Source organism: Plecotus auritus, assembly GCF_963455305.1.
Source record: "Plecotus auritus genome assembly, chromosome: 3".
Taxonomy (NCBI): Eukaryota; Metazoa; Chordata; class Mammalia; order Chiroptera; family Vespertilionidae; genus Plecotus; species Plecotus auritus.
In genome coordinates, this window is record NC_137772.1 from 3,415,005 (window position 1) to 3,441,587 (window position 26,583).

The 26,583-nt window shown below is 47.2% G+C and overlaps 1 protein-coding gene across 4 annotated transcripts in view; it reads left to right on the forward strand.

Moving 5' to 3' along the window:
* The first annotated feature begins 2,845 nt into the window (after positions 1 to 2,845).
* The window catches only part of WDR17 (WD repeat domain 17), an 89,882-nt gene continuing 66,144 nt past the window's right edge, over positions 2,846 to 26,583 (forward strand). For 3 of the 4 annotated variants that reach the window (XM_080661348.1, XM_080661347.1, XM_080661349.1), the window contains exons 1-2: positions 2,913 to 2,939; positions 20,297 to 20,416. In XM_080661348.1, the coding sequence (XP_080517474.1) occupies positions 20,351 to 20,416 (66 nt within the window). In that variant the 5' untranslated portion in view covers positions 2,913 to 2,939; positions 20,297 to 20,350. Of the gene's footprint in view, positions 2,940 to 20,296; positions 20,417 to 26,583 lie in introns of all 4 variants that reach the window. The other variant, XM_080661350.1, reaches the window with a different exon arrangement.

Below are 26,583 nucleotides of genomic sequence, written 5' to 3' on the forward strand. Positions count from 1 at the left end.
TGTGCATCAGTTTGATCAGGTTTTGGGTGAGTTTTCTGACATGCTTATTTTGTTCTCTTTCCACTTTTACATTAAACATAGTGTGAGCGGGCCCTAGCTGGTCTGGCTCAGTGGATAGAGCGTCCGCCTAATCGATGGTAAAATATCCTCGGGTGAGGATTAACAAGAACAAAAAAAGTGTGTGAGAGGGCTTTTCATTTAGGTTTATCAAAAACCCCTTTGGCTAAATTTTTCTAAAATGTAAGGAGTTCTTCTTCTTCTTCTTCTTCTTCTTCTTCTTTTTTAGAATATTCACTGAAAAGGAACTGAAGATGACTCGACTAGAGTCATTTTATCCCCCTCACCGCTCTGCTTGTCAGTCTCATCATGAAGAACTCGCTGTACTGTGTGAAGAACGAATGATTGCCCCGAAACTCTTAGCCTGAGTGACTGGCCTTTTTTTTTTTTTTTCATTGTAAGATGAGAGCACACACTCAATGTTCCTTGAATGAAAGAATAAAAATTAGAGATCTTTTTCTCAGAAATCAGGTTAAAGCATTTCTCTCTGGGTTCTAAATCTAACTACGCCTGCTGCTGTTTAACTCTCCCTTTCAAATGAGATGATTGTATCAACTCTGCGTGACTTGACAAATTTATAAGGCTCCAGGCCTCCAGACCTTCATCTGCAAATTATGAATGCATAAACAGATCATGTCTAATGTTCCGCTTGACTTATGATTCTTAACTGAAGAGCTGGAGTGATTATGAACCGATTAGACGTACAAGACTTTTCTCTCCAACTGAGGGGCCGAGCTAGACAAGCCTTGGCGTACTGTTTTCTCTTCGTGTTCTAGTATCTTATCAACTGGTTAGCGTGGCGCCCAACGATATCAGTCAGAAAGGAAATGAGTCTCTTTTCCCAGAAACACTTGTGATCTTCCCTCTGCATCGTTCCTCCTTTCGTTGTCTGAGTTCAGGCCATCAGCATCTTTTCCACAAACGACTGCATTTCTCTCCTGATCAACTGCTTTTTCACTTCTCTGCAGCCTTACGTCCTCTAACATTTCCAAGGTGTCTCTCCTCAAGAAAAAGCCCTGGTTTTAGAGGTCAGAGGGTAATCTGAATAGGGAGTCAATGTCTTAATCAGTCTGGTTTTCTTTGGCCATTTCAATATTTTTAAAAAATTTTCTCTCCCCCTCAGATCTTGAGGTCCCCATCCTTACCTCCTCAGAGAAAGCAAACGAGTCAAAATCAGGTAGACCTGGCATGCACTTCCCCACTGTGTGCTTTTGGCCATGCTGTTCCTGCTGCATCGTGAGTCCTGTTTCCTTTTCCAGCAGGTGAAATCTGGTTTGTTTTGTTTTGTTTTTAGTTCCTGTTCAAATAGCACTCTTATTGAACGTTTCTCTGAATACACTGGAAGAAAAAAATTCTGCCTCCTTCACATGAAATCATGTCACAGAACTTTTATATCACCCCACTGTAGAACTTAACACATTGAATTATACTAAGTTGTTGCCTTTTATATTTTCTCTAGACTCTAGAGCAGCCGTGGACAAACTACGGCCCGTGGGCCGGATCCGGCTGTTCTATCCGGTTCTCTTGCTCTCCCCTCCGCTCCTTTACTTTGAATTTATATTCGTTCACACAAACACTCCATCCATGCTTTTGTTCCGGCCCTCCGGTCCAGTTTAAGAACCCATTGTGGCCCTCGAGTCAAAAAGTTTGCCCACCCCTGGTCTAGAGAATGGGCTACTTTATTCCTTTATCCATCCATCCATCCATCCATCCACCTTCTAGGAAGGCCTGCTATTCATCAGGCACTTGGTTAGATGTAGGGAACAGTTGTAAGAGCTGACCGTAGCTTTTAACAAGCTTATCGTCTATGTGGAAAGGCAACTTTTAAGTCAATTTCAGTTTGCAGAATGAAGTAAGTGCGGTGGGAGGAAACAGCCTTCAGGGAATACTTTAGACGAGAACGCTATGGCTTAGGAGGGTAGGAATTTTGTCCAGGGAATTTCCCTGGTCAGGATAGACCATTCGTTACCTAGTCGGGGTCTGATATAGAATTCACGCTGAATAAATGAGATGAAATACACTTTACGTCAAGTCTACGAAGGCTTAGTTTCTCCCGAGTATTCGATAAAGGCCATGGGTAGTGAAGGTATTTCAAATGGCATGAAGACGAAAATATGACAGTATTTCCATTCAGCCACATCGCACAAGGCAGACGCCAGTGTGGCACACTTGCAAGGCCGTATATGAACTCCATACAGCTCCCATAAGAGAGACAAAGCCGTGGCACCCCAAGGAGTCTCCCTGGGAGCTGCTTGAGCCCCTTGAGACCACAGTGAAGTGCAGGTGACGGTGTGAGGCCAGGGCAGCCGGCCTCTGAAGGAGACCCGCCTCGCTCCTGCGGCCCCTCCAGGAGGACACTGACCTATTTCACCCGCCCCTATTGCCCAGACTGCAGACCCGCCTTGGGCAGGGTTAGGGGCGGCTCTGTCTCCCCACGGTCAGCCTCACTGCACACTCTGCCGAAGCCTCGCTGAGCCTGGACCCACGTCTTCCCCGCGGACTGCCCGTTGCCAGGTAACCACCTCGGGCGCCTTTGGTATCCCAGGGTCACGAGCCACTTCCGCCTCTCCACCTGGCGCTCCCATCAGGGGCCAGGAGAGCGGTCACGTGGACCTCGGGGCGGGACCAGGAGCGCTGGGGGGCCGCGGTTGGCTGGTGGAGCCCGCCCTCCTGCCCCTGGAACCCCCGGTGCGCCGGCGGAGAGGGCGGGGCGCGGGAGGGGGCGGGGCCGGGCGAGGCGGGGCGGGGCCGGGCGAGGCGGGGCGGGGCCGGGCGAGGCGGGGCGGGGCCGGGCGAGGCGGGGCGGGGCCGCGCTCTGGGAGCTGGCCGGCTGCGCCCCCTTAGCCCGGCTCAGTGCGCGGCGGCGGCGCTTCCTCCCGCAGGTAAGGAGCCGCGGGCGGCGGGCGGCGGGCGGCGGGCGGCGGGCGGCGGGCGGGCGGCGGGCGGCGGGCGGGCGGCGGGCGGGCGGGCGGCGGGCGGCGGGCGGGCGGGCGGGCGGGCGGGGACGGCGATCCGGGACCCTGTGGCGTCGTGAAAGCCAGTGGCCCTGGCGGGCCCCCCAGGAGCGCAGACCAGGCTCCGCGCGCTCCTGGGATGTGCACACGGCTGTGTCCGCATCCCCAGCCTCAGACGCACCTGGTTCGCACCCCGCGCAGCCAGCCCCCCGCATTCGCAGATCTCAGTCCGGCTGGAGACGGGGTATGCCTGTGTTTTCTGGGTGTGGGTGGAGTCCGGGGCCATTCCCCCACGGTGCCCGCGGCCGGCGCTGCGTGGATGACCTCCCCTCCGAAGAGGGGCTTGACCTTCAGGTTGCACCGAGAAAGCGGTCCGGAAAAGAGGAAACATCCGGGAAAAGACCGTGTGAAATGTGTGGGGCATCCTATACGTTGTATTTCATGACACTATGACACGTCCTGCCCCCTGAAGGAATCCAGACTTTTGCAGGCAAATACTGAGCAAAATTTAAGCTGACTTTTTTTTTCTATATCAATTAAAAGCAATTGATTGGAATGGCATTTAGTGATTGCTTTGGCCATGTATCAAAAATAAGGCACACTTGTTTTTGTAGCTCCCATATACAGATTTACTTACGGGAGTCTTTAACAGGGATTTGAAGAGAAACACTGCATTCCCGAATCTTTCCTTGTCTGAGACTTTGAGAAATACTAGTCACAGAATCTCCTTTCTCTGCCAGACTCTGTAACCGAGGTTACGGGTCCTTGCTGAATATTTGAAGTCACCTCAATTAGGAAAAGGGTTTCCTTGAGGCTTCGTTTCCCTACAGAGTAAATTCTTTGGGGGATTTCTGCAGCTCTCTGCAGGCATCTCGGGGTAATTATTCTTGCTTGGAAATCTCCAAGGAAGAGCCTGCCAACAGGGAGCGATGGTGTCCCTATGACTGCCCCAGACCACAGCCTGGCCTGGGAGGCTGGCTGGAGGGGCGGGCACTGATGCTGGGGCTGGTGCTCACAGCCCCTGGGAAAGCTCCCACTCCTGTTGAGATTCTGCCCCTTGGCCTCAGGGCAAGAAAGGGGCATAGTTGTATCTTCCCTGCGTGAGCCCAGCGGTCTGACCGTCTTGCCAGCTCTGCGATCTAAAGTTAAATGTGGTCATTGGGTGACTGAATTCCACAACGTTCTGGGGAACATGCTTTGGTGGATTGCTTGGAGACTGATGCTACTTTACTGTCCTTGCATTACTAGTTCCTGGGAGATTTTCTAAACTGGAATAAACCAATACCGATTTCAAAGGGCACACAGGGAAGGAAAACAAAATAATGTATTTAAGTGTGCTCTGCAGACTTACTCTATATAAAACAGGGAGCTGAGTAGTATTAGGTATATAGATCTCATGTTCCCCTGTATGGATATCAATAGAAATACTTAAAGAACTGTATCTCTGAAAAAAAAATGTATTTATTGAAAAGTTTTAAAATTCTTCATTCTTTTTGTTTTTAATAATTAAATTCTGGTGTGCCAAAATTTTTTGTGACCCATTAGTCACATAATAACTCCATCGATTAGAAAGCCACAAACTTAATTTAGCTTAGAAAAGAATGTTTTTGAGTTCCTCTGCTCCAAATAGAGGGGCTACTGTGGGGAGAAGGTTTTGGTGGTTGTTTTCTATAGTCTCCATCTTGTAGCCCTGGGCCTGGGCGTAGGTAAGTCAGGGGCAGTTCTTAAATGACTTAGAGGAGAGTAGGAATCGTTTTGTTTTTGTTTGTTTCACCTTCATAGATACCGGCCGTCAAACATGAATGATCAGGTTGTCACTATCGATAAAGTGTGCACCGACTCTCCAAAGTACATAGTTGTATTTGCTTAAACTCCATAAAGAAGGCTAACATGAAATCCAAACAGTTTTGAAGGATTTTTCTTCCTATATTCCAGTATTTATTTGAAATCCGATGGATGGGAGGAAGGTAACAGTCGATCAGATTACTAAATAACCAGTTTACCCAGCCATTCATGATAATGACGTATATACAAGCATACTACTACTTTCTGCAATTGCCAAACTGTCTCATTCTATATTTTGTATATCTATTCCGTTGCGCAGGCTGAAATATTAAAGTGGAGTTCTGTAGCTTCCAGTGTGTCTTCGAGACAGGGATTTGAGAGTATTTTAATCCACAGAAATCGTATTAGAAGATTGGGAGGGATTTCTTATTTACCCAGACTCCTTCTTTTCTTTTGTATCAGAAACATGGATTAAACCAAGAGTTTTGTGGCTCTTTCAGCCTCCGAGGCCAGCTGTGGTCCAGGATAACCACATGGGCATTGTTCTCTCCCTGTTGATGAGACTATTCACCTTGCTGTGAGCAAGAAATTAGACAGGGATGCCTGCTGAGAACAAGAAATCCCACACCGAATTACTCTGCAGAGAAACAAAGCCTTAAGGAAAACATTTCTCTTTCTTGAGGTTATTTAAACTGTTCAAGAAGGACTTGTCACTTTGGTTTTAAAACATGGCGGCAAAATGCTATAAAATGACCAGCTTTGGCCTACACCTTTCTCTGTGTTGAAGGTAAAAATCCCATCATGGATGATTGGGAATATTTCAACAATTTTCATGGTAAAACAGGCTGTCCCATTAGGAGACTGTTGAGGTTGTTTTTGCTTGATTTCAAAGACGAGACAAATATAACTGGAGAGAAATTCGAACATTTGAAACAGGCTATACTTTCTAGAAAAGACAACCTAAAACGGTAGGCCCAGGCTCACTTGTCAGGGATGTCACATTAGCAGCCACTTGAGTGATACTTTTTTTAAACCATAAGGATAAAAGTCTTAACTTGTTATTACTTTACATGCACTTACAAAGTATAATTTAGTAGCCTAATTACCTCCCAAAACTCTGGAATTCTATTATAGTCTAATTTAAGAAATCCATATACTAGTATAATGGAAACAGATCTACCAAATAAAAGAGTAACATGCTAATTGACTGTACCTTCACAATGCCCACCAGCCAATCAGGAGTGAGCATGCAAATTAACCCAACAAAGATGGCGGGTTAATTTGCATACGCGGGTGCTGAGCGGCCGGGGGCGGGGCGGGATGCAGGCGTTCCAGGCCTCTCGGCAGCGTGGGAAGGTGGAAAGATGGCTCCGGCCAGAGCGAAGGCGGTGCCAGCAGCCAGGGGAAGGAAGGCCCATTCTTGCATGAATCTTCATGCATCAGGCCTCTAGTAGTAATATAAATCTTATACAACAAGATTATACAAGAGATAATTTATCAGTGTTATTTGCCATTATTGGGATAGTTGATCATTGTAATGTTTAAGAAAATTATCAAAAGATGTAAGAAATACTTTTCCATGCTGCAGTGAAGATGGTGCATCATTGAATACTTGGTTCACAGATTTGAATGCTCAGCCATGGAGAACTCACCATAGAGGCCATTAGATAATTTTTCTTATGCTTAGGTTTGTTGTTTTCTTCCAGATTGTCAGCATTTTAAGTTGTGAGCATGTACCAGCATCCATGTAGGCTCACTTGCAATTATGTATAATAAATTCCATTTCATACTAAACACACAAAAACTTCCTTTCCAATTGGACAGTGGAAAATAAGTCTCATTACAAGGAGCACTCATGTTTGATATGCTGTAGGAAAACCTTCATTCCCAATAAAAAACAACTCCACCTGGAGGGCTGAAAATTCAAGTCTTGGTTAATAAGAAATAGGTAATATTTAATTTAGTTTGGTCCTTTAAGACAAAACATTATGAATGAGTCATAATGAAAAGTTATGCCACATTTTATTTATTTAATCCAGGATATTTTTCCATTGATTTTTAGAGAGAGTGGAAAGGAGGGAGGGAGAAGAGAGGGGGAGAGAGAGAGAGAGAGAGAGAGAGAGAAACATCCATGTGAGAGACATACATTGATTGGTTGCCTCTTGCCCACGCCCTGACCAGGGTTGGGATTGAACCTGTAACCCAGGTAGGTGCCCTTGACCCAGGAAGTGAACCTGAGACCCTTTGGTCTGCAGGCCAATGCTCTAACCACTGAGAAAAACCAGCCAGGGCCCATGTTTTAAGGTAAACATGGTAACAGGTTTGAAGGAGTCGCTTCAGAATTTAAGCTGGAAGGATCCTTGGAGACAAAATAATCTAACGCCGTTATTTTGTGGATGAGGTCACTAAACACATAAAGATTGTGTTGCTTAAAATTAGTCAGTGTGAAAGCTGGTCTAGACCTTCAGCCTCTGACACTCGGCATCGTGCTGCTCCCTGAAGATGTTAAAAATGTATCAACAGCATCATTTTCTCTCTCACTGTATTTCCTCAAGTGACTGATTCAAAAGTTCGAGTAATGAAGCTTCAGATCGCTTTTGTGATGTTGGGATGATTGTGGTGCATAATGAACAACGTGCATGCGTTCGGTTTTTGTCACGTAAGAGTTTACTTAAACTATTAGTTAAAAAAGTGTTTTCCTACAAGTTTTGCTATTTGTTGATTTGCTCATTAAGACAATTTAAGTTGTGCTGAAAAGTCTTTTGTGATTCTTTGGGACCCAGTTAGTTACCTTACAAATTTTTTTATCCTAATGCATCCCAATGGCACATAAGTGTACTAGCCCAAACGTCCAGAATTGACTGTTAAGAATATAAGCAACTAGCCCTAGCTGGTTTGGCTCAGTGGATGGAGTGTCGGCTTGTGGACTGAAGGGTCCTGGGTTTGATTCCAGTCAAGGGCACATGCCTGGGTTGCAGGCTCGATCCCTGGTACGGGTGCATGCAGGAGGCAGCCAATCAAGGATTCTCTCTCATCATTGATGTTTCTGTCTCTCGCTCCCTCTCCCTTCCTCTCTGAAACCAATAAAAATATATTAAACAAACAAACAAACAAACAAAGAATATAAGCAAGTAGAGGCCTGATGCACGAAGATTCATGCAAGAATAGGCCTTCCTTCCCCTGGCTGCCAGCACCGCCTTCGCTCCGGCCGGAGCTGCCTCTCCACCTTTGCTCCAGCCCGGAGCCGCCTTCCGCCTCTCGCCTTGTCGTATCAATTTGCATATTCCCTCCTTATTGGCTGTGGGTGCTTCCATCTTTGTCACGGAGTTACAGTCAATTTGCATATTCTGTCTTTATTAGATAGGAAGCTTTCGGAAGTTACATCTAAAGTGTCAGGTTATGGTTACCATTAGGTGACATTTTTGAAGTTGGATACATTTATTTGCTAGACTTCCTGCCACTTTGGTATCAGATGCCATGATGAGTGGTATTATTCAATGTGCACCCTACACCAGCAGCATGGGTATCTCCAGGGAGCATGCTAGAAATGCACATTTGCAGGCCACACCCCTACAGAATCAGAATCTCTGGGGGAGGGCCAGGGATCTGGGTTTCACTGTGCCTCTGCTGGTTCTTCTGAAGGTGGAGGTTGAGGGATGCTGACATAGCTTCATGATGCCATTGGATCTGATCAGCTTGCGAGCTGGTGATGTCCATGTCTGATGCCCCTCTGGAAACTTGGGAGTACCATGAACTACTAAACAAATGAATTTATTCCTGGAAACATAGTAGATCTATTTCATAAGCATCTATATTTCAATAATAGCCATCATCATCAATTATATCAGTTCATCTTTAGGGGGAATTTTAGGTTGGCTAAGGTCATACTTTTCAACAGGTGGTCTATCAAAGTAGAGTAGCAACCGATCTATGCATTGGCCCTGCCTTCGCTGATACAGCCTTTTACTTCCCAAAGTTGAGGATTTATTCCAGGCCATCCACCATTGTATGGGTGCATACATCTAAGAAATGTTTGCATATAGTGACTTTATATGGGCTGCTGCTTTTCATTTGAAAGCTTTCAAGCTTTATATTCCTTTGATTTCCTTTGCTGATTTTTTTTCAACTGACTTGCCAACATAATTTTTAACATCCTTTGCCCAGAATATGAAAATGCCAGTTTTAGTGACTGCCAGTAGAAATCCAGATTGTCACATCATGATACAGAGATTCAAGGTAGATTGAAAATTTACAATGTTCTGAAGAGGATAAGGGTTCAGCAGATCTACCTTGAATCTCTGTATCATGATGTGACAATCCTAGATAAGCATAAAGGTCCAGCCTACTTAAAAATCTCACCGATAAAATCCAACTTATGCAGCAGAGACTTAGAAGGGGCGGGATGGTGAGCTTGACAGGTTCATGTGTAACTCAGGTCTTCCTTCATGAGGACCGGGCCTGTGGACAGACGAGGCTACGTCTTTTTGCCTTGCTCTATTACAGAAATAATCCTCTATCTTTTCATGGCAGGTATTTCCAAATTTGCATTATAATGTCTCTCTTAATGGAATATTTACTCTAACTTCTTAGTTGATGAGTGAACATAGGTGACTTGACCCCGTTCTGTGTTTTTTGGCTGGCTTTCAGAATGTCACGCTGAAGGTATGTGAGTGACCCTGTTGTTCAGGAAGAGTGGGTTAGTCCTCCTGTCAAATGAAAACGCATTTCCACATTACAGCTAACGGATCCTGTAACCCTTCGAGCACCTAGAGAAATCCAATTCTGAAATTCAATTCCATACCATTTTCAGTCCGGTGGCTACAAGGTGGGGAGGTATAACGGTGACTGTGTCGCCGAACGATGGAATGCATTAGCTTTGCCACATCTTTAAGTCAGTTTCGTGGTCCTACATAGAATGCCCGCGTTTTGCGGATCAAACTGGAATTCACACTGGTCGAAGTGGTTATTTTATGGGCCAAACTGGAACTACTGCAATGACCTTCTCCTATTCTAGTTGCTCCCTAATCCAGGGTTTTAACGTAGCTTAATACTGTGCTTACTGTGACCTATTTTATAATCCAAGCTCTAAAAACATTGTGACTTGACGTATGTTGGGAATGCTTCAATAAAGCACCCTGCCAAATGCACGAGAGGAACACTTAAGAATGATAAAAATTGAGGAGATGGATCTCCTCCGGGAGAAGATAACAGAGGCGGGTTTCCTGCAAATTTACTTTCCGATTGCTGGATGAAGAAAGTGGCTCTCCGCCTCACTGTGCACGTGAATCCTCTGGGAAGGATGTCGAAAAGCAGGTTGCCAGACCCTGCGATGCTGACCCGCTGGCTTTGGGAAATCTGCAACCTTGGCCAGTTTCTTCGTGAATTCTGACACAAGAGACCTGAGACCCCTACTTGGAGAAGCACTGATTTAAAATCTCAGTCATCCTTGATTACGACGGTTTTACATATCTCGGTGAGAAAGTGGCCGTTTAGAATCGTGCACACCAAGCTAGTGAGCTAAGGACCAATGAAAATAAAGCTCTTCTCGTTTTCTGCCGTTTCCAAAGTTTCCTAACAAGCACACATTGGTTATATAATTCCAAAAATATGTTGGCATAGCCGTGAGCATATAGTGCATTCATATTTTATTATTTTATTATTTTTTTATATTTTATTGATTTTTTACAGAGAGGAAGGGAGAGGGATAGAGAGTTAGAAACATCGATGAGAGAGGAACATCGATCAGCTGCTTCCTGCACACCCCCTACTGGGTATGTGCCCGCAACCAAGGTACATGCCCTTGACTGGAATCGAACCTGGGACCTTTCAGTCTGCAAGCTGACGCTCTATCCACTGAGCCAAACCAGTTAGGGCTTCATTCATATTTTAAACACTGATTTTCAACAAGATGTGTTTAGGGTTTTGATTTTTGTTTTTTATTAATACAGGCAGTAAATTTCTACTAAGAAAATTTACAATGTTCTGAAAAGGATAACGGTTCAGCAGATCTACCTGGAATCTCTGTATCATGATGTCTCTGAGCTTTGAGGACGCATTTTGTCTATGTTCACTGAGTTTTCTTACTGTGTCTCAGGCCTGCCGGGGAGCTGAATTCAGGCCAGGGCTTTGCTTTTGCTGCTCCCTCTGCTTAGCTCTCTGGCCAGATAGCTTTGTGTTCTGCCTCCTCATCTTCAAATCTTTGCTCAGAACCAACAATTTAAAAGTTACAGTGTTGGCCCTGGCCGGTGTGGCTCAGTGGACAGAGCATCGGCCTGCAGACTGAAGGGTCCCCGGTTCGATTCCGGCCAAGGGCACATGCCCAGGTTGTGGGCTCCATCTCCAGTAGGGAGCATGCAGGAGGCAGCCAATCAATGATTCTCTCTCATCATTGATGTTTCTATATCTCTCTCCCTCCCACTTCCTCTCTGAAATCAATAAAAATATTTACCTGGTATTTTTTAAAAAATTATAGTGTTGGCTCTATCTCTATGACTGCTTACCCTTTTTCCCTGGGAAAACTGTGGGAGGGCAGGGTTTTTATCTGCTTGCACAGTGCTTTATTGTTATTGCCTGACTGGCACATAATTGGTGCTCAATAAGTATTTGTTGAATGAATGAATTGAGAAGTGATTATTATAATTTTAGAAAATATAAATAAAGAATAATAAATAAATAAATAATTAAATAAAGAATAATAAATTCTCAACTATTAATTAGCCAGCTATTTACCTTGTAGTGTATATTCTTTTAGTTTTTTTGTTTATTTTAAATTTTTTCTTTATTGATTAAGGTATTACATATGTGTCCTTATCCCCCCGTTGACCCCCTCCACTCTCCCACTCATGCCCTGACCCCCCTGGTGTCTGTGTCCATTGGTTAGGCTTATATGCATGCATACAAGTCCTTTGGTTGATCTTTCCCCCTTACCCCCACCCTCCCCTACGTTCCCTCTGAGGTTTGATGGTCTGATCGATGCTTCCCTGGCTCTGGATCTGTTTTTGTTCATCAGTTTATGTTGTTCTTTATATTCCACAAATGAGTGAGATCATGTGATATTTATCTTCCTCTGACTGGCTTACCTCACTTAGCATAATGCTCTCCAGTTCTATCCATGCTGTTGCAGATGGTAAGAATTTCTTCTTTTTTACCGCAGCATAGTATTCCATTGGGTAGATGTACCACTGTTTTTTAATCCACTCATCTGCTGATGGGCACTTAGGCTGTTTCCAAATCTTAGCTATGGTAAATTGTGCTGCTAGTTTTGAATGTTGATGTATGTGTCTGTGTGTATAAGGATATATGTGTGGTGCCTTTTTGCATTATGTAAGAGTGAGGTTAAGATATTTACATATTTTTCCAGAAGGGTATTCAGTTGACCCACAAGCAGTGCTTGAAAAGTCTCTTCTTTCCCCAATGTACAGAATGATTGACCTCATCAATCCGTGAACACTATACGGGGATCTCCGCTGGAATCAAGTTCTGTACCACTGATCAGTTGTGCAGCCTTGTATCCCCTCCACAGTCTGAGTTGTTATGGCTCCGTAGTCAGTGTGGTGAGCGAGTATATAACCCTTCAGATTTGCTCCTCTTCTTCAAGACTGCCTTGCCTGTTCCTGGCCATGCGTATCTCCTGATGAAGTTTAGAATCTGCTCATCTGCTTACCCACACCTCACTGACCGTGCTGGGATTTGACTGACTGCACTGACTCTGTAGACTAACGTCTCAGAGGATCTGTTCGGTGAGTGGCATTAACAGGCACCCACTGTGGCTGACCATGGCAGTCATTAAATTCCACAGTGTTGTATTTTGGATCCCAGATGCATATACTTTTTTATTTTTTGTTAATCCTCACCTGAGGATATTTTTTCATTGATCTTTTAGAGAGAGTAGAAGAGAAAGGGAAAGACAGAGGGAAACATTGATGTGAGAGAAACTCATCGTTTGGTTGGTTGCTTCTTGCATGTACCCTGACCAGGGCCCAGGCTGGGGAGGAGCCTGCAACCAAGGTACCAGTCGAACCTGTAATTGAACCCGGGACCCTTTGGTCCTCAGGCCGACACTCTATTCACTGAGCCACACTGGCTAGGGTGATACATATCCTTAATCTAGCCCCTCTCAGCCCCTTCAGCTCGTTCTGATAGACTTCAGTTTCTGCTCTTCTCCTGTTATCAGAATATTTACTTTTTGTGTGCATCTGCTTGGCCTTGACATTGTTTCTAAAAACAATTGTGGATTAATAAAATATTAGTGCTATATCTCAAAGAAAGACGTAAGTTAATGTGTTCTGGAATATGATGGCTGGGGGTGGTAACTGGGGCAGGGAACTCTAAGGGGAAAATAAAAAGATAAATGAGAGTGTCCCAGTGAACTTAGAAAATAAAATCCAATTATACAATATCTATATGTGGACAAGATTATTTGGCGTGTTTCTCCTTTATTTTTGTTGTTAGTATTAGAAAACACTGCTGTGGATTCCTAGTGTATAATTGCTTTTTATTTAGATTATATGACTGACAGCAGAAATGTGCCACTTAGTGTTTTATAAGCAAAATTTTCCCATTAGCATCCTATATAATAATCCTATATAATAAAGAGGTAATATGCAAATTGACCCTCACATCACAAGATGGCCGCCCCCACATTGTCACAAGATGGCCGGCAGGGGAGGGCAGTTGGGGGTGACCAGGCCTGCAGGGGAGAGCAGTTGGGGGTGATCGGGTCAGGAGGGGAGCAGTTAGGTGTCAATCAGGCCGGCAGGGGAGCGTTTAGGGGGCTATCAGGCTGCCAGGCAGAGTGGTTAGGGGCAATCAGGAAGCCAGGCAGGCAAGTGGTTAGGAGCCAGCAGTCCCGGATTGTGAGAGGGATGTCTGACTGCCGGTAGTCGAACGTCCCCCGAGGGGTCCCAGGTTGGAGAGGGTGCAGGGGGGGCTGAGGGACAAACCCCACCCCCCGCCGCCTGTGCACGAATTTCATGCACCAGGCCTCTAGTATTTAGCATAAAAAGAAACATTTTAAGCTTCCTAGAAACCCCCTTATGGCTCCTTCCCATGACTACTTCCTTCTCCCCCAAGAAAACGTGCTCAAAACTTCTAATAGCACAGATTAATTTTGCTTGTTTTTAAAGTTCGATAAATGGAATCATGTGCTATGTATCATTTTATGTTTGACTTTCAATCATCGTTCCATTATAGGCTTCATCCATTTTGTGTGGGTAGCTCATTTTAATTAGTGCACAGTACCCCGAATATATGACGATACTACCATTTCTCTCTCCCAGATCGGGGAACCTGCCCTTGGGGGCGACCGGCGCGTCTCCCCCTCCCCACCGCCCTTTGTGGCAGCCACACTCCACTCTGGATCTGCGACGGTGTTGAGAGGGAGAGACTGCACCTCCCCAAACCCTGGCAGATCTGGGCCGTGTTTCGGTGCAGATGTTGTCCTGCCCACCCTCCACCCGGGCGATCAGCTTTTGCTTCTTCCCTTCTGCCCCGGGTAGTGGACCGTTGCCTAGTTCCCGGGGCCTGGAAGGAGAGCTTTCTATCACACTCCGTGGCCCTTGGGAGTGTGGCTGTTTGTTTCCTCGCCCCTCATGGGGATATCTGTAATAAAAAAAGCGTAATATGCTAATTAGACCGGACAGCCAGATGACCTGAATGACCTTCTGGATGAAGCCAGGGCTGCGAGGACCGAGCCCCTTGACGAAATCCGTGCACCGGGCCTCTAGTTGCTTCCTATGAGAGGAGGATTCAAGGAAGTCTGCAGTGTTCATGCCTGTCACTCTCAGGAGCCAGTGGCTCCCTGCATGTCTGAGCCACTGCGGACACCACCTCTGATGCCCTCTTCCTCCTGAGCACCCCGCTGAGGCCCGTGGAGAAGATCCCCTCCATGAGGGCCAGCTCAGCTTGCCCAGGGCCTCCAGCTACGCTAAGCAGACGCTCCAGCGCACATTGGCCTTCGGGAATGAAGTGCATTTTTGTCTGATTTTTTTCTCACCCTCTTTTCTGGCAGACCCCGCGTTCACCCTGCCCCGTCCGTGGTGAAACCATCGGCACGTCCGTCTCTCCCTAGGGGGGCTCCCTCCCCTTGGGAATTCCCTCCCTGGCTGTGCAGCCGGACAGTGTGATGCTGTCTTCCTCAGAGGGAAGTCACTGCAGCTTTTGAAAAGCATTAGCGTGGGGAAGACCACCTCGCTCCAGTCACGGATGAATTTGTTCGAAGCTGACCCTCAGTCTTTGTGGGGGATGGTCTATTTCTGTTTCCTCCTTAGCCTTAAAGTTAACTACCACGATATTTTGAATTTAATTAGCAAAGGTCCGCCCCTTGTGTCTATAGACCAGGGGTGGGCAAACTTTTTGACTCGAGGGCCACAACAGGTTCTTAAACTGGACCGGAGGGCCGGAACAAAAGCATGGATGGAGTGTTTGTGTGAACTAATATAAATTCAAAGTAAAGGAGCGGAGAGGAGAGCAAGAGAACCCTCTGCTCTTTCGGCTCCGTGGGCCGGATAGAACAGCCGAATGGGCCGGATCCGGCCCGCGGGCCATAGTTTGCCCAAGGCTGCTATAGACGCTTAGGGCGTGCAGATGGTTAAGACGTAGGCTCAGCTGGTTCTTGCTGAAAGGACACCATTATCAGGTCATTTTCCCCTCCAGCCCTTACCAGAGGTTCTCCCAGCTTCCTCAGTATTTTATTTAAGCATATGCTGTTGGGGAAAACGTAGCATCCACCCCACCCCCCAACCCTAACCACCATCCTCAATGAAAAAGCGCTTGGCTAGGCTCTTGGGACTTCTGAGATTTTACATATTTTTACCCACCTTTTCTAGTTGCTCTCCGTGGGTGAACTAGAATATATATACTTGTCCGCCGTTGCTGGAAGCCAGGGTCTTATTTATAAATAACAATATATATATATTTTTTAATTTGTCTTTATTGTTGAAAATATCACAGATGTCCACGTTTCCCCCCATTGACTTCCCTCTCCCCTCTCCCGTCCCCTTCCCAGGCCTTCCCCCCACTGTTGTCTGTCCATGGCAAGGGTCCTCCAACTTTTTAAACGGGGCCAGTTCACTGTCCCTCAGACCGTGGGAGGGCCGGACTATAGTTTAAAAAAAACAACTATGAACAAATTCCTATGCGCACTGCGGGCCCGGGACGCGTCGGCTGCTAAGCAGGACAGGCAGCGGCACCCGGCGGGCCGGATCAATGTCCTCGGCGGGCCGCATATGGCCCGCGGGCCGTAGTTTGAGGACGCCTGGTCCATGGCTTATGCATATACGCATATAAATTCCTTGGTTGGTCTCTTCCCTCCCCGCCCCCGCCTTCCCTCTGAGAACCCTCCTTCGGCTGCACGCTTTCCTGTCTCCGCATCTATTTTGTTCACACGATCTCACTCGTAGGTGGAATCGAATGAACAAAAGGAACTGACACACGAAATAACCATCTTTCAAAAAATGAGGCCTCATTCTGACTCTTCTCAGCCCACTCTGTAAACCGTGTACCTGCTCTCTAGCTCTTCCTTCTGACATGTTAATGGGGGTTTTGATCTAGGCGGGGTAGATGGATCGCCCGAATTGCAGTGACATAGTGCTTTTGACAGCTGCCTTCCACTCATTGCGGTTCCTTCAGAGGAGAGTTTGTTCCTGGTGAGAGTAGGCAGACAGGTGATCCCAGGTCTGCAGCCCCCTGGGCACCACCTTCGGGAGGCCCGGGTACGCTTCCCGCGCCTCTGCCCCAGCCCCGTCCTCTCTGACCATCCCCGCAGGGCTCCAGGCCGGCCAGATGCAGGGATGGGAGAGCGGTTTTGAGCAGCGCATTATGTTATGCTTCTTTCTGCCCTGACCGAACCGGCGCCCTGTGCTCATTGGGCGTGTTCATCCTGGTTCCTCGGGAAGCTCCTGTAAGGACCATGGCTGTGTCTGTGATAAGGGAGACAGGGCTGACGGAGAGCAGAGCTGCAGCTGGTGCCACAGGTTCGAAGGCGTGCCTGGTGGGGCCAGACTCCGGATAGGAAAGGAAAGGCTACAAACGCCCACATCTCAGAGGGTGGAGCCGATGTCCTGGGCCGAGACAGCAGGTAACACCGGCTGGAAAAACCTACGTGTGGAATCAAAGCAGACTGGACAGAGACCCAGACGTAGAGCAGAGGCCACCGTGTCATGTCACTGTGTGGGGGGTCTTAAACAGGCGTGAGTGACTAGGGACCGTCCCAAGTTCGGGCAGAAGAGCGCAGAAACGGCCGCTTCAGGATCTGGCACAGATAGGTCCCCATAAAAGGACACCAGAGGACTTTTCGTGCGTTCAGGTCTCTGCCAGGGACGGCGCGCCCGCGTTTTGATTTCGGTCCTTGTCATTACGGCACGAGGTGAGGACCGGACGCTGCGGCCGGCTTCTCAGAACGAGAGCAGGGCCTACGTGGTGCCCTTCGTCCTGCCGGTGCGGACACAGAATCAGAGGCGCTTCCGGAGAGGGTGTTCCTCCGGTGGGGGACCGCCCCGTCTGCCTGGGCCTCCTGAGATGCGCCCGTGCCTTTTCCTCCTGCGAAAGGACTCGTCTTCAACGTCTTGCAATGACTGATCGTTGGAGACTGAAAAGAAAACACGCGCTAACTCAGATTCTTTATCTGCATCCATTTCTCTTGCCAGAGTTAGCTCATTGAAAAACCGCCCTGTCCTCCGTAGCTCCTCTCCGGCACATCGATTGTCAGGACACTCTAACCTTGTCGGTCCTGCCTCCTTCCTGCGGCCATCAGCCCTGCGGTCCCAGCGCAGGTGAAGTGAGCCTGCTGACGGGCCAGCTGCGCTCTGTGGGGTGCGGTGTCTGCCTGGCCCCGCAGTGCTGGGTCTGACCTTCCTAGGGGCTGCTGTATGTGTCAGGGAGCTATTGCCACAAAAGGGCTTTGTTACAGACCGCTCCCCAACTCAGCACAATAGAGCAGTGAGCATTTATTACGCTCACAGTTGTAATCCTAGGCCAGTGGTCGGCAAACTCATTAGTCGCAGGCGTCCTCAAACTACGGCCCGCGGGCCACAGGCGGCCCGCCGAGGACATGGATCCGGCCCGCCGGGTGCCGCTGCCTGTCCTGCTTAGCAGCCGACGCGTCCCGGGCCCGCAGTGCGCATAGGAATTTGTTCATAGTTTTGTTTTTTAAACTATAGTTGGGCCCTCCAACGGCCTGAGGGACAGTGAACTGGCCCCCTGTTTAAAAAGTTTGAGGACCCCTGGTCAACAGAGCCAAATATTAACAGAACAACGATTGACATTTCTTTTGAGAGCCGAAAACTGACTTCTGCGCATGGGCCACGAAGTTTCAATCGCACTGTACGTGTGCGCCCGCACGTGGTATTTTGTGGAAGAGCCACACTCAAGGGGCCAAAGAGCCGCATGGGGCTCGCGAGCCGCGGTTTGCCGACCACTGTCCTAGGGTTTTCCTAACAGGTCTGGCTAAGCTGGGTGGTCCTGCACCTCCCTGGAGGCCTGGGATTGGTCTGGGCCAGCTGTGGGCAAACTACGGCCCGCGGGCCGGATCCGGCTGTTCTATCCGGTTCTCTTGCTCTCCCCTCCGCTCCTTTACTTTGAATTTATATTAGTTCACACACACACTCCATCCATGCTTTTGTTCCGGCCCTCCGGTCCAGTTTAAGAACCCATTGTGGCCCTCGAGTCAAAAAGTTTGCCCACCCCTGGTATAGAACGTGTTGAGGGGCTGCAGTGAAAGGAGGGATTGGTAAGTAACCTCATGTGTTAGTTTATGAAAGACATTGGTTTGCCCGAGACGGTGGCATTGGGATGGGGAGAAGGGCCTTTGGGAGAGACCTGTTAAAAGACTTGGTGATCGAATGTCTTTTCGATCACCAAGGGGAGAGGGAGGGGGCAAAAGGCGGCCTGATGTCTGTGTCTGGGGTTACTGAGTATAAAGATCGTCTCTGAAATGGGGAATGCAGGGGGAAGTCAAGGCTGTTTGGGAGTGGTAGAGAGGGGAAACCTCGCTCGAGAGAGAGGAGCTGGGTCTTACACATGTTCACATCGAGGCTACCAGGGAAAAGGCTGAGGGATCTAGGTTAGGTAGGTAGTTTGGCATGGGGTCTGGGCGTTCGGCATGGGTGATGTTGGTCGAGTGTATTAGAAGAGAGACCGAACCACTGAAATAGTGGCAAGGTAGTCAGAGTTGTTGGGCAGTTGCTAGAGATAGAAGTTCAAGGCGGGGGAAGAACGCTTAATGCGGGACATAGAACTGAAGCTCAAAACCAGATAAGCCATAGACAAGAGAGGCAACAGCGGGCGTGTGGGGAGCAAACCCCGAGGGGAGGACAGTGCAGGAGATGCCAGTCCTGAGCAGTGAGGCAGGGACAAGGGATCTGTGGGAACTCAAAGGGCAGGACAGAAAACACGGTCCACGTTCAGGGACCACGGCGGGAACCTGAGGCAGGTGGTAGCACCCATCCTGGAACTTCCTCTGTAAGGCTTCAAGCAGGTAGGATGGACAGTATTTCCAGAGAGCAAGAAGACTTCTGCAGAAGAGGGCCGTGGCCCATTGATAAACTTGTAGCCATAGGCTGTTCTCGCTTGCCTCCGGTGACATTTACATGCCATACACGTCGGTCTCTCTCTGTCAGAACAACAGCTAGTCTGCTTCTGGGGTATGAAAACGGGAACACTCACATTATTCGGACGGTTTTCTTATTCCTTTCCACCACCGCCCCTCTCCCTCCTCCCTTCCTCTCTCCTTTGCTTCCTTTCTCCTTCCCCGAAGTGTGAGGGTTTGATGAGTTCGGACAGGACAAGATCACGTGAAACCTGTTCCACAGTGGGTGATGCATCTAAGCTTTAGGGGGCTATTTTCAAGTTCAGATATCCTCCCAGGATTCCAAGAAATCTCTTCTTTAGCATGGCGAGTAAATAGCTTCTTCTGGAAGTCAGTAAAGCTAAAATGAAGTCAAGTTGGTGTGGTTTTGATTCTCTGTTGAACACCTCAGCACTCCATTCAGTCCTGTGCAGTCTGTAAACCATTTCAGGTGCTAAGGTTAGCAGTCAGCTGAGCTGGAAGCAGATAGATCTATAGGATTGACCTTGTCCTCGTACAGTTGTTAACCTAGAAACCTTCTTCCATCTGTCTGTCCAACTCCTGAGGTTGACAGTGAAACTAATTTTCTGCTTCCTGTTAGTTCGTGTGTTTTTGTGCTAACTTGGTAACTTCCAGTAGGAACTCGCCTGTGTCTTACAAAAGTTAAAACTAAGATTTTTAGAATGAAAACTGTAAACCAGATAAACTATTTGATACAGCATTTTCTCAGCTACTGTGCAATAACATTATTGTTTTATTTCTTTTTTCTTGGTTGCATATAGGCGTCCGTTTTCTGGCTTAGCATTATTTTTACAGATACTGTCCTTTGTAAATCGTTAACACTGCTTGGGCTGAAATGTGTGTGCACGCCTCCCTTCTTGTCCTGAGCAGCCTTTATCGAGGCAGAGTTGGTTGAAACGCATTGTTGTGACTTTAGGTGCTGCCTTGCGATGCTGATTTCCATTTGCCTGGATTAAGGTAGAAACAGCCGATGGCTTGGATGACTTACATTTCAAGTTGGTTTGAGCAAGATGATTGGTATGAAGGACTGCAAAGAGTAAGCGATATTTATGTTGTAGTTATAATTTTATGCCTTTTTTTTCTGTGTTATTTCTCATGCAATTGTTTTGTATTACTGCGTCATTTACACTGTGAACAGTTTTGCATTGCAAAATTTTGAGTGCAAGTAAGATGTTGATTTGATAGATTTAAAAGCAGAGGTGAGAAGATGATATATGCAAATAGTCCCAATTATACATTGAAGAAAAGGCATTTTTCTCTCCTGGTTTAAGATGAATGCATAGTGTTTTCAGGTTGTCTTTAGGCTTAAATATAAAGTGGGGAAAAAATAGGTTTACAGTTGTTCGTATGGAAAATAAAACAACAGAAAATAATAATACAAGAATTCTGTGTTTCGCATACTCACAACTGTAACCCTACTTTTGACCCACCCTGTATAAACTAAATCCTTTCTAATGAGGTTAATGTATAAAAATAGCAATAATTTCAATGAAATAATTTTTCATAAAGAAATGCATTCAATGAATAGATGCGTATAATAATACTATCTATATATATAAAAGCCTAAGCGACCGAACGTTCGACCAGTAGCTATGACACACACCGACCACCAGGGGGCAAACGCTCAACACTTAGGCATGGAAACATGGAACTGAGTGATGAATCTCAGAGGGAAGGGAGGAGCAGGGAGGGCAGGAAGAGATTAACCAAAGATCTTATATGCACACTAGAGGCCCGGTGCACGGATTTGTGCATCCATGGGGTCCCTTGGCATAGCCTGCGGGGATCAGGCCAAAACCAGCAATCCAGCACCTCCTGCCGCTCCTGCCTGCTGTTCCTGCTCATCCCGGCCCCGCTGCGCCCGCTGCCACCACCGCTCGGCAGGTTCGCTGCTACTCTGCCGTGGTCTCCGGGCTGCAGCGGCCATCCGTGAGCCCTGCGTCTGGCGCCTGTTGGTCAGCTGAGCGGTGCTCCCCCTGTGGGAGTGCACTGACCACCAGGGGGAAGCTCCTGCATTGAGCATCTGCCCCCTGGTGGTCAGTGCACATCATAGCGACGAGTTGACGGGTCCTTTGGTCACGTAGGCTTTTATATATATAGACTAGAGGCCCGAGGTCCCTCGGCCTGGCCTGCGGGGATTGGGCCAAAACCAGCCCAGTGCATGGATTTGTGCACTGGTGGGGGTCTCTCGGCCTGGCCTGCAGGAATTGGACTGAAACCGGCAGTCGGACATCCCCCAAGGGGTCCTGGATTGTGAGAGGGTGCAGGCCAGGCCGAGGGAATTTGTGCACGGGGCCTCTAGTAATATTATAAAAGGAAATGTAAAAAATTCTCTGAGGAAGAGGGCTATGTTACATTTGATAAATTTTTAGGCAATTAGTTATGTTTCAAAAGGATTTGCATTGTTACTGTGGCAATTTTGGCATAGTATTTTGAAAATAACTATTCAGATGTATTTTTGCAATAGTACAAAACTGCTCTTTAAAAATGCACCTTATCAAAATGGATTTGTTTAGAATAACATATGATTTCTCTTGGACTTTTTACCTTTTTAATGGATGAATTATAAATTATTCAAATGAAGGCAATTAGTGGAATTTTTTTCATTAATGAGTGGAACATCTTCCAGTAGTTTCTCCAGCTTCCCCATTGATGTTGGAGGGTGTGTGGCTGTAGCTTCCCCGTTGCTGCTGGAGGGTGTGTGGCTGTAGCTTCCCCATTGCCGCTGGAGGGTGTGTGGCTGTAGCTTCCCCGTTGCTGCTGGAGGGTGTGTGGCTGTAGCTTCCCCATTGCCGCTGGAGGGTGTGTGGCTGTAGCTTCCCCGTTGCTGCGGGAGGGTGTGTGGCTGTAGCTTCCCCATTGCTGCGGGAGGGTGTGTGGCTGTAGCTTCCCCGTTGCTGCGGGAGGGTGTGTGGCTGTAGCTTCCCCGTTGCTGCTGGAGGGTGTGTGGCTGTAACTTCCCCGTTGTTGCTGGAGGGTGTGTGGCTGTAACTTCCCCGTTGTTGCTGGAGGGTGTTTGGCTGTAGTTTCCCCGTTGCTGCTGGAGGGTGTGTGGCTGTAGTTTCCCATTGCTGTTGGAGGGTGTGTGGCTGTAGTTTCCCTGTTGCTGCTGGAGGGTGTGTGGCTGTAGCTTCCCAGCTTCCCCATTGCTGCTGGAGGGTGTGTGGCTGTAGCTTCCCCGTTGCTGTTGGAGGGTGTGTGGCTGTAGCTTCCCCATTGCTGCTGGAGGGTGTGTGGCTGTAGTTTCCCAGCTTCCCCATTGCTGCTGGAGGGTGTGTGGCTGTAGCTTCCCAGCTTCCCCATTGCTGCTGGAGGGTGTGTGGCTGTAGTTTCCCAGCTTCCCCGTTGCTGCTGGAGGGTGTGTGACTGTAGTTTCCCTGTTGCTGCTGGAGGACAGGTACTACTGAGATGTGCAGCACTGACTGTTCCTCCATCCTCACTTCTTCAGTTTCCCATTCTTCTCACCTTCATCAGAGATATTTTCTCACTATTTCAGTTCATTTTATAATATATTTTTATTGTTGATAGTGTTACAGATATCTTCCATTCCCCCCTCTCACCCCCTCCTCCCAGCCCCACCTCACCCCCCAGGTCTTCACCACCCTATTGCCCGTGTCGATGGGCTGTGCATATAAGGATATACGTTCCTTATATATAATCAATATATTGGTTTATTTCTTCTCGTTTTGCTTAATTATCTCTTTCATTGTAAATCCTCAGCCATTTAAAAGCCTCTTGCCTACTTTTTAGAATTGTTTTTCTTCAGCTGTGAACCAAACTGGTAAACAGCTCTGGAGCCAGTTAATACCTAACTCTGGAGAAAATCCCTCATACTGTGAATGCTGAGCATTCTGCAGGTTTGAGATTGAGAATTCCCGTCCTACCCGCAAATGATAAAATGTTTCAGTTTATGAATTTAATAACAGCACTGCAATCCCCCTGGACACACACACACACACACACACACACACACACACACGCACACACACCCACGCATACCCACACACGCTCTGCAACGCCAGCATCCTTTGTATTACGTCCATGCGTTTGAAATGTAGTAAGTGCATTTCTGATGTTGGAACAGGAGGCTTTGTTTCCAGCGCCGTCCATATTTCCTCATTGGGAGGGGACCCGGATGGTCATCTAATTTGGGGAAAAGGGTGTCTGAGACCAAGAAAAAAAATGCTTTTTACACAAATCATGTTTTCCCTTATAGTGCGTCTGGGGCAGCTCCTGGAGAGTGTGAGGATTCAAGTCCCTCCTCCCACCCCCAGCCCCAGTCTGCCCTTTGCTGACACCCCTGGCCTTTGTAGATGAGTTTCTGGCTCTGAGATGTTCCATGATGGTAGCTGTTGTAGGCCCAGTGTGACCCTGACATTACCATTTGTCTTCCTGAGCGTGAGCTGCTTCTGGGTCCGGTTTCCATCAGCTCTTACACGGGCTTAGACGAGAAAGAAAGAGTCTACCCTCAATAATGAAAATGGGCACGTGAATATTGACTTTTATTTTCTCCCAAACCCAGCCTGTTCCTTTGCAGGCGATGCGTATGTGCATGTAAATACTATATAATCAGCATGCGGCATGGCAAACGGTCAGTTGGTTGTGTTTTAAATATTCACAAGGTGGATTTTTGAGTTAAAAATTGTAATGGAGATATGTGGTGTTTGAAAACTCGCATACAGGCACGAGTTGGATCTTTAGAGCACCAAATTGGCCGTTTACTAGTACACGTTGATGGAATTCTTGTTTATGGCACATGTACATACTTCTACAGTCTCACAGACACATACGTAAACTTGATTTTAATGTCGTTGTAACATTTTGTTTTTTGTCAGGGTTATAACTATCTAGCTTATTTTAAATTTTATTGTGATCATTTCATTTCATAATACTCTTGCATTTTCAAAAGTGAGCTCTCATAGTATGTAAATGTAATGAAAATATACCCATCACTTCCTTTGCATTTTGTACACTTACTGTGCAAAGCATCTTCACTGCAATTACAGTGTGTGTGTGTGAGTGTGTGTGAGAGAGAGAGTGTGTGTGACTTTCTGAGAGTGTGTGTGAGTGTATGTGAGTGTGTGTGTGTGAGTGTGTGTGAGAGAGAGAGAGTGTGTGTGACTTTCTGAGAGTGTGTGTGAGTGTATGTGAGTGTGTGTGTGTGAGTGTATGTGATTTTGTGAAAGTGTGTGTGAGTGTGAGCATGTGTGAGTGTTGTGTGTGTGAGTATATGTGAGTGTGTGTGAGTGTGTGAATATGTGTCTGAGTGTGTCTGTGTGTGAGTGTGTGTGTGAATGTATGTGTGTGTGTGAAGGTGTGTAGGAGTGGATGTGTGTGTGTGTGAAGGTGTGTATGAGTGGGTGTGTGTGTGTGTGTGTGTGTGTGTGTGTGTGTGAGAGAAACTAAAATTGTACTCAGGCTGGAGAAATAAACACCATCGCTCTGCAGGGCTGTGGTTGCCAGGCTACCGACAGCAGCACTTGCACTGGTGCGGGAAGCTCCGGCGTCCTCCCTCCCAAAGCCTTTCTGCACCTGCGTTAGCCTGAGCCGCACTGCCTAGCGCTTCCTCTGTCACGTGCACGCATGGTTTCTGGGCCAGAAAGATGGTACGTTCTGAAGCAACAAACCATGCGTGCACGTGACATTCCTTAAGTTGTTCAAATAGGAAATGAAACGTACTATGGAATAAAGGTAAACAAGGGTCCACTATTTCTCTGAAGCACATAATTGCCTGCCCCCTGATGTTAAGCCTGCTTACTGGCCCAGCTCTGTGACATCCCACAGGGTTCCTGTGTAACATGCAGATGCATGTTTTGAAATGGACCACAGCGGGGCAGGTCTGCTTCCAGGAATGTGGGTCCATTCGCCGTGGCCGATCCATGCTGACCACAGAGATGACAGAAGCTTTGTCTCCTCCGAAACGCTACGCATCACTCCATAAAGGCTACATAGTATTATGTGCCAAATATATCTTATAGTAATACTTCTGGAAAATAATCTGGAAGTTTCAAATACTACCAGATTAAAAACATAACTCAGATTTATAAATGTCATAGTATTCATATTTAATAATTCATCATTTTTAAATATTTCACTCAAAATGCTAGATTTTTAAAATACAATGCCATTTTGTTTTGTCCCCTATTTAGTATTTTCATGGCTGATGTGGACGAGTTATTCAGCTGTGAGTTTAGGAAGGGCATAAGTTGGTGAACCCTGAGATTTAAAGGGCATACAAATTGTATGACAAAATCAAAATGTTTATATTATCTCACTTTGACAATTAAAAAGTAGTAAGTCAGGATACACCGATAGTTAAAGTAAATCTGTATTGGCATGGGTTTCAGAGTAATTTATTTGCTTTGAACACATAAAAATATAGCTGAGGGGCTTCTGGTTTCTAGTCAGGCGTGTAAGGAGCTTAGAAGTCCTCGCTTGGGCCTGAAACAGTAAAATCCGAAGGGACAGAAAATGGACAACTCTTCTCATTCATCCACGAGAGAAGCGAGGTCACAGGACACACTGCTGCCCCCACACCGGGAGCCACAGACAGACAGACAGACGCAGGGCATCCCAGCGCTGCCACATACACAGTGTATGGTCCGCAGTCTCGGCTTCCGTCGGCCCCTCTTCACAATGAACAGCATTGCAGTTCAGCTGGTAGCTCTCCCTGGGTAACTCCAGTCGTTTCTGTAAGAATACAGCATCCGTGTAAAAATGCTGAAATTCTATGACAAACACCACATTCCTCCCGATATTGGCTCATGGTTTTACATTTGAATTTGATGCCTTGAATGAATTGCCCCTTTTTAAAAACTTGTACATTTTACATAAAAATATATTTGTATTTTACTTAAAACTCTGTATATTTCACCCAGCCAGCGTGGCTCAGGGTTGAGCGCCAACCCAGGCACCAGGAGGTCACGGTTCAATTCCAGGTCAGGGCCCAGGTCCGGGTTGTGGGCTCCATCCCCAGTGGGGGGCGTGCAGGAGGCAGCTGATCCGTGATTCTCTCTCATCATGGATGTTTCTATCTCTCTCTCCCTCTCCCTTCCTCTCTGACATCCATAAAAATGTATAAAAAATATCTGGATATTTCTGTTTCGGAAGCTCCATGCGTCTGGCACCAGGCAGGGCCTCCCCAGGGGTATCGGAGGGAGGATGTGTACCCTGTGCACCCTGTGCTCCACGCAAGGCCCCCTC